Raw genomic sequence first — 7,899 nt, forward strand, 5'->3', positions numbered from 1 at the left:
AAATGTTAAAAAAAAGGAGATGAATGAGATTAGGAAAAGATTAGAGGAAAATCAATTATACCTATTTATTTTTTGTATTGATATACTTATTATTTGAGAGACAGGGAGAGGGAAAGAGGGAGGAGAGAAAGACAGAGACAGGCAGAGGTGCATACAAAGAGTTCCCATCTGCTGGTTCACTCCCCAAATGTCTGCAGTGATGGGGGCTGGGCCAGGCCAAAGCTGGGGGCCCAGAACCCAGTCTAGGTCTCCCACATGGGTGACTAGGACTCATTTACTTGAGCCAAGATCTTCTGCTTACAGGGTATGCATTAGCAGGAAGCTGGAATTGGGAGCAGAGCCAGGATTTGAAGTCAGGCACTGTCACGTGGGATATAGATATCCCAATTGGCAATTTAGATTAAACTCCTGCTCCTCCATCTCTAAATTTAGTTGAAGATTTTCTAGAGGAAATTTTTACATTTCATACAGTTCAGGGATGTGTATATAGGTGTTTGTCATATCGTCTTGTATTCTTTTATGTATATTTGAAATATGTCACGATGAAATAAAAGGTATTTTAATCTTTGTGGTGTACACAGTTAAGAATACAGCAAGTCTTATTTATATGGAACTATTTATTACACTGGCAACAAATATTGTAGAAGAAACTATTTATTCAACATGTCAGGATAAAAAAGAAAGCCATCATCTGGATCTTTTCACAGGTCTCCAAACCATTCACAGTCATTAACACAAAGCCAAATGCGGGCAGATGGTTGGAGACCACATGGCACACAGTCACAAAGCAGATGTATAAAGATGGGCATGTACTGAAAGGTACCCACTGTCAAATCATAAAGCCCAGGTCACACGACGCGTCTGGACTTGTGATTTGCTTGGAATATCTTCCTTCGAGCTTATGGAGGAGTGCATGCGGACAATGCTGCGAGGCATTATGGTGTTTTCTGGTAATGACATCACCTGGACAGAAGTCTTAGGCAGCTGTGTATTCTCACGTTCCTTGGCAGGATTAGTGAGGTGCAGCCAGGTGCTGCAATTTATGGACTGCTTGCACTGTATGAGAGAGATGATTCCTAGGGAAATGAGAAACCAGGGAATGGGATGAAGGAACAATGGAGAGTCCTAGGCACGCTTCCCTCCATGTTGGCAGAAGGTCCTGACCCAAAGCCCAGGGAATCCCATCCAACTACCCTATTCCATCTGGGAGGGGAATGGTTTAGTGGAGGAGACTGGAATTATACGCACAGTAGCTTAAACATTTTTTTTGAGGGAAGAGATGTCTCTTTACGGGTTAGGAAGTACAATTGCAAATGAAAATTTAAAGGCTTATTAAGAACGAAGGTTTCTGGTTTTGGTAGGTGCCCATTTAGCATCAGCTGTTGCTTTTCCCTGTCCTCAAGCAGGCTTGGCACTTCACTCTGCTTCTGCAGTCTGTTGCCCCTCTCTATAATGAGCATTCTGTCCCAGCCATGCTCTTTGACTGTGACTGTGGTGGTCATCTCTGCCTAAAGGTGGAGAAGGTGTGAAAGACAGAAGACACTCTTCACACAGGCCCGATCTCCAGCTCTCTCCCTATAGGAACTGTCCTACAGAATGGATCAAGGTGAGCTTTAGCCTGTCAAAATGCAGGGGTAGAATTTTTTTATTTTATTTTTTCATTTCCCTGTCCCATCCTTTCACCTTCTTGTCTATCTTGGCTGCATTGGTTCTTATTACCCTTCATAGACATAGTGCAGACACTCACCAGTGACAAAAAAGAAGAAAACATTTAGGTAGGCAATGAAAGTGGCCAGGGACATCTTGTATCTAGTGAAGTATACGGTTTCACCTTGTCTTAGCTTTTGGTGATATAGTAGGAGTGCACAGACCAGAAGGATACCTAATGTCCAGACAGGAGAAAAAAAGAAAAGAGTCCTTTTTCAGGAACTTTCTTTTGCTCAATTCATTCCCCCAAGTTACACGTGACCTCCCAGGTTTCACTCTGATTGGCTGTGTTTTTGACCTGGCTTTGGTGATAGACCTAATTCAGAAGCTGTATATAGGTCTGACCGAGAGAACTGGGAAGGCCAGTTAGCTAGAGGCTGCAGCTTGGACCCATAAACCCGTCACACCTCCCTCCTGTGTTAGAGGAGCTCGGAAGTTACCTGAGAGGAGACCTTCGGTGGCAGTGAGGAGGTGCATATATATGTTCTGAGGAATCACATAGGTGAATTCCAGACCCAGGATCAAGTTAAGGGAGAAGGAAATGCCGAGGACTGCAATCATCATCATCCGGATTCTTTCCAGCTCACCTGTGGGGAAGCAGAGCTGTAGTGAGGCCAGGGCCTGGGAAATCACTAGGTGGAAATGGGAACAGAGTGAAGATTTGACTAAGTAACAAAGCAAGAGGGGCAGCATAAAGGGGCAGGGCCCCTCAGCTGAACGAGAGGAACCCAGAAACTGCTCCCTGTCTTGGTGTCTCTGTAAGCCTCTTTCTCTCCTGTTAATTTCTCAGAACTCATTCCTTGTTAAATACTCCAATTCACCCTGCCTTCTTTCAGAGGCAACGCGACCTATTTTTCCTCCTCGCCAGTTCCCTTCCTTTCACACTCCTCACACTCGAGTTGTGCTTTACGCTGCCCTCACCCCCACTCCTACTGCCAACGTTTCTCAGTTGCCTAGCAGATAAATAGGTAAGCTTCTGAACTTTTCTCTCAGACATGCAAATGGTGGATTGTGGAGTCTGCCTTGCCTGTGTGGTTTCTGGACATGGACACACTGCCACTTGGAAAGTTGTGCCATAGAAGAATGGAAAAGCTGGTGGGGTGCAGGAAACTAAAGCAATGACGAACCCTTCCTCACCACTCATTTCTTCCCAGAGAGTAGTTCTGACCTTCTGGCCAAGTAGTAATGCAGCATGTCATCCATGGACTGTGGTTCACCTTGATCTTTTGTCTTTTGGGGATCAGCTCCACCCATTCATCCACGATGATTCCTATTGTCAACAAGACTGTGGCCCAGGAGGAGGAGAGCATGTTGATGGCCTGCATATTTCTGCTTGATATATACACCATTGCGAGTGGGATTTCTAGCTGAGACTGGGCGGATATTTCTTAGACTTCTCTGATTTGATTAGTCACAGGAGGAGGGGCAAAAATCTGGGGTTTTGGTGACTGCTGAGGCATTGGCAATGGCAGAAGCTGAAGTATCTTGTGGAACAGAGAAGATAACTTCCACCCTACAGCACTACAGTGAGACCAGCCTGCTCTCAAGGCTGCTAACTGCCATGGAATTATTTATGTTTGACCCTTGACCCTTGGGCTTAGAGTACTGGAAAAACCAGGTATACCTTCCATCTAACCAGTTACTTCCAGTAACTGCGCGGCTCATTTTGAAAAGGGATTGACCAGTGTTTTCGAATGCTGCAGAGAAATCAAATTAGGTGCAAAATGAACATAGGTTGCTGAATTTGGCAATCTGGAAGAATGATGGGAGAAGTGGATGTAGCAGTAGAGGCAGTTTCTTTTGAAACAGGTAATTTTATTCAAATAACAACAACAACAAAAAAAGGTGAATGGTAGCTTCAAGGGAAATTGTGTAATTGGAAAAAGCTGAGAATAGTATAATGAATATTCATGAATCTTTCATCTCGCTTCAGTGACTGTAACCTGAATTACTCTGAAACAAATACCAGACATAATTTCATATTTTAATATCATTAAAGATAAAGATGGACATTTTTGTGGGGGCTGGGGGACAATATATCATTTGCTTTCTCTCTCTTTTTCTTCTTATTCTAGTTATTAGAGGGTTAGTAGTTTTATCAGTCTTTTCAAAAATCTCTTTACTTACATATTTACCCAATTGGAAATAAGATTTTTAATACAATATTTTGCTATTTTAAAGACTTTAAAAAAAGGTTTGTTTATTTATTTGAAAGGCAGAGTAACATAGACATAGACATAGACAGAGGGAGAAGCAGAGGGAGTTTGTCCATCTATTGATTCGCTACCCACATGGACATAATTGGTAGGGCTGGGCCAGGCTCAATCAAGAAGCCAGGAACTCCATTTGGATCCCCTCCATAAGTAGTAGAGGCCTAAATATCTGGTGATTTTCCACTGCTTTCTCAGGTGCATTAGCAGGGAACTGGATCCGAAGTGGAGCAGCTGGGCTGTGAGCCAGGGCTTAACCCACTGAACCACAATGCCAGCCCATACTTCAAGCTTTTATACTGATTATTTTTTTTCTCTTTTAGAATTTTTTGTTTTTGTTTTTGCTTTTATCTTCTAAACTGCTTAAAATAATTTTATTCTTTAACATTTCAGATGAAATGATCAAATTTTCATCATTATCACAAAACATTGGAGGCAGTTAATGTCACAAGAGAAAAGGTTTATTTAGCTCATGCTTTGGAGGTTCAATGTACAGATGAGTTGAGTCCCATTGGCCTGGTCTCTAGTGAGAGTGGGGTGGCAGTACATTACAATAGAAGTGCACGTGTGTGGAAGAGTTTGTATCACCAGAGATTCAGACTGAGAGAGGGGGGCCTACAGTCCCCTCCTAGGGCATCCTCCTTATCACCAAAGGACCTCCTACTATGTCCTCTCTCTCAAAAGTTCCACCACTTCTCAGGAACACCATCCTGGGACCAAACCTTTCATCATCAGCCTCTGGGAAGCACCCAAACCCATTTCCAGACCACAGCACCAGCACTAAGACTAGATTTATCTATTGTTCTTTAGGCAGGAAGTTTGCTTGTGTCTCATACCTTTCATATGCATCCCCCCCCCCCTTTTGTTTCATATTAGATCATTTAAAATTTTAGCTTTTATTTCACCATGGATTCTTCATTACCAGCAGCTATGGGTTTCAGCTTGCTATTTTTTCTAATTCCTTTCCTTTGTTAAAATGGATTGTAATAAGAATGTACCCTGAAACAATGTACTGTTTGAATTTTAAAGCTTACCTGGTAGCCAAACACATGACGAATTTTGAGTATTTCATGGATTAAAAAAAGTAAAATGTTTATGCAAATAATGGTCTTTAAAATACAACATTTTACAAATCACTTTATTGATTTTCTCCATTCATTTATGTCATTGCTTATGTTTAAATCTGCTGGAAAATGACTGTGAAGTAATGTGTTGATCTCTCATTATGGTTGTCATTTGAATAGATCTTCACATCCACTGTGTTTTTGTATTCTCTATTATTTGTGTATAAAAGTCTATTGATTTGATAAGGGCATGCAATAGGAGAATGAACATATTATTGTTCTTTTATGGTATTATCTATTATCTTTGGGTTTCAAGTTTTATTTTCATATGTTCTCAGAAATGACACCATTTTACCTCATTCTTTATAATTCTTAGATCTCTGATTGTTTTCACTTGTTTCTTTTTTTGTTAGACATTTGCATTACAAGGTCAAATGAGAGTGGCAAGACTAGTTTTTTTCCCCTTTTCCTCACTTAATTAGAACAATATTTCCCCCCCCCCCCTTTTTTTTTTTGGACAGGCAGAGTGGACAGTGAGAGAGAGATAGAGAGAAAGGTCTTCCTTTTTTCCGTTGGTTCACCCCCTCAATGGCCACTGTGGCCGGCGTGCTGCAGCTGGAGCACTGCGCTGATCTGAAGCCAGGAACCAGGTGCTTCCCCTGGTCTCCCATGCGGGTGCAGGGCCCAAGCACTTGGGCCATCCTCCACTGCACTCCCGGGCCATAGCAGAGAGCTGGCCTGGAAGAGGAGCAACCGGGACAGAATCCAGTGCCCCAACTGGGACTAGAACCCAGGGTGCCGGCGCTGCAGGCGGAGGATTAGCCTAGTGAGCCACTGTGCTGGCCCCCATTATTTTTTTATTTTTATTTATTTTTTGACAGGCAGAGTGGACAATGAGAGAGAGAGACAGAGAGAAAGGTCCTCCTTTTCCGTTGGTTTACCCCCTAATGGCCCCTGCGTCCGGCGCACCGCGCTGATCCGAAGGCAGGAGCCAGGTGCTTCTCCTGGTCTCCCATGCGGGTGCAGGGCCCAAGCACTTGGGCCATCCTCTACTGCACTCCCAGGCCACAGCAGAGAGCTGGACTGGAAAAGGAGCAACCGGGACAGAATCCGGCGCCCTGACCAGGACTAGAACCTGGGATGCTGGCGCCGCAGGCAGAGGGTTAGCCTATTGAGCCACGGTGCTGGCTCCCATTATTTTTTTAAAGATTTTTTTTTTTCTTTTATTTGAGAGGTGGAGTTATAGACAGTGAGAGGGAGAGACAGAGAGAAAGGTCTTCCTTCCGTTGTTTCACTCCCCAGTTGGCCGCAATGGCCAGAGCTGCGCTGATTGAAGCCAGGAGCCAGGAGATGCCAGGAGCTTCTTCCGGGTCTCCGGTTTGGGTGCAGTGGCCCAAGCAGTTAGGCCATCTTCTACTGCTTTCCCAGGCCATAGCATATCTGGATTGGAAGAGGGGCAGTCGGGACTCAAACCCGGCACCCATATGGGATGCCGGCGCTGCAGGTGGAGGATTAACTTACTGAGCCGCAATGCCAGTACCTCCCCCATTATTTAATACATACTTTATCTTGTTAAGGAAGTCACCAATGATTCCTATCTCATTGATTTAAAAAAAATTAAATAGATGTTGAAATTTTTTTTTAACTTTTATTTAATGAATATAAATTTCCAAAGTACAGCTTATGGATTACAATGGCTCCCCCCCACCCATAACTTCCCTCCCACCTGCAACCCTCCCCTTTCCCGCTCCCTCTCCCCTTCCATTCACATCAAGATTCATTTTCAGTTCTCTTTATATACAGAAGATCAGTTTAGTATATATTAAGTAAAGATTTCAACAGTTTGCCCCCACATAGCAACACAAAGTGAAAAAATACTGTTGGAGTACTAGTTATAGCATTAAATAACAGTGTACAGCACATTAAAGACAGAGATCCTACATGATATTTTTAAAAAACTGATTAATTTTTTAAATAACTTTTTGATATCTATGGAGAAAAACTGTAATTTCAACTTAGGTCCACCAGTGTCATGAACTATGTCAGTGGATTCACTGTTACTGTATAATTTTTCCATTCCTTCAATTATTTGGTAATGATAAAATATTATTATTTAATGTTCAGTTGGATTTTGTTTTGGTAGGTTTAAGTGAAGTAATTTTGGGGGAGGGGCAGTTAAAATTAGTTTTTAATTCAATGTTATTTTATCTCAGCAAAGGGATATAGGAATTTGCTTTCATTTCCTCTGTGCAGGAGTATCTGTGTAGCATTGTGATCAGGTCTTAAGGTTGCAATGGAACTCCTTTGCAGATCACCTGTACCTATTGCTTTTATGTGTAGTATCTTACTACCAGTTTTCCCTATTTCTTTTATGGTAACTTATCTGCTTAAACTCTCCATATTGATAGAGACTATTGATTAAGAAGTATTTTCCTGGAAATCTATCCATTAATAATACACCATTAGCCTCTGATAAATGTAGTGCAAAGTATTTTGTTGTGATTTCAAAAATTTCCACTGCTTTAATATTTATTTTCCCTTAGCTGTATTTTTAAGTGTCTTTTATATTTTGTCCTTTTTTATTGATTAGGTGAATTAGTGATACTTCTTTTTGTTGATTTTTTTCAAAGATGATTTTTTTAAACAGTTATTCATTATTTTGCCCACTTTCTAATTCTTGTTTTTTGCTCTTTTTTTTTTTTTTTTTTTGACAGGCAGAGTGGACAGTGAGAGAGAGAGACAGAGAGAAAGGTCTTCCTTTTTGCTGTTGGTTCACCCTCCAATTGCCCCGCGGTAGGCGTGCTGTGGCCGGCGCACCGCGCTGTTCCGATGGCAGGAGCCAGGTGCTTCTCCTGGTCTCCCATGGGGTGCAGGGCCCAAGCACTTGGGCCATCCTCCACTGCACTCCCTGGCCACAG

General features: G+C 42.4%; 1 protein-coding gene across 1 annotated transcript; it reads right to left on the reverse strand.

The window, feature by feature from the left end:
- Positions 1 to 834: 834 nt before the first annotated feature.
- On the reverse strand, positions 835 to 3,056 carry TMEM225 (transmembrane protein 225). The gene is made up of 3 exons (XM_062197619.1): positions 2,876 to 3,056; positions 2,148 to 2,339; positions 835 to 1,076 (listed from the first exon to the last, which is right to left on the reverse strand). The coding sequence occupies exons 1-3, from the start codon at positions 3,054 to 3,056 to the stop codon at positions 835 to 837; spliced, it is 615 nt and encodes a 204-aa protein (XP_062053603.1).
- Between the last annotated feature and the right edge of the window lie 4,843 nt (positions 3,057 to 7,899).

Source organism: Lepus europaeus, chromosome 7, assembly GCF_033115175.1.
Source record: "Lepus europaeus isolate LE1 chromosome 7, mLepTim1.pri, whole genome shotgun sequence".
Taxonomy (NCBI): Eukaryota; Metazoa; Chordata; class Mammalia; order Lagomorpha; family Leporidae; genus Lepus; species Lepus europaeus.

Coding starts and splice junctions, on each gene's coding strand:
- TMEM225 (XM_062197619.1), bottom strand. CDS start 3,056: ATGGTGTATATATCAAGCAGAAATATGCAGGCCATCAACATGCTCTCC. Junction 2,340..2,875: donor CATTACTACTTGGCCAGAAG/GTCAGAACTACT, acceptor ATTTCCACCTAG/TGATTTCCCAGGCCCTGGCC. Junction 1,077..2,147: donor CACCGAAGGTCTCCTCTCAG/GTAACTTCCGAG, acceptor TCATTTCCCTAG/GAATCATCTCTCTCATACAG.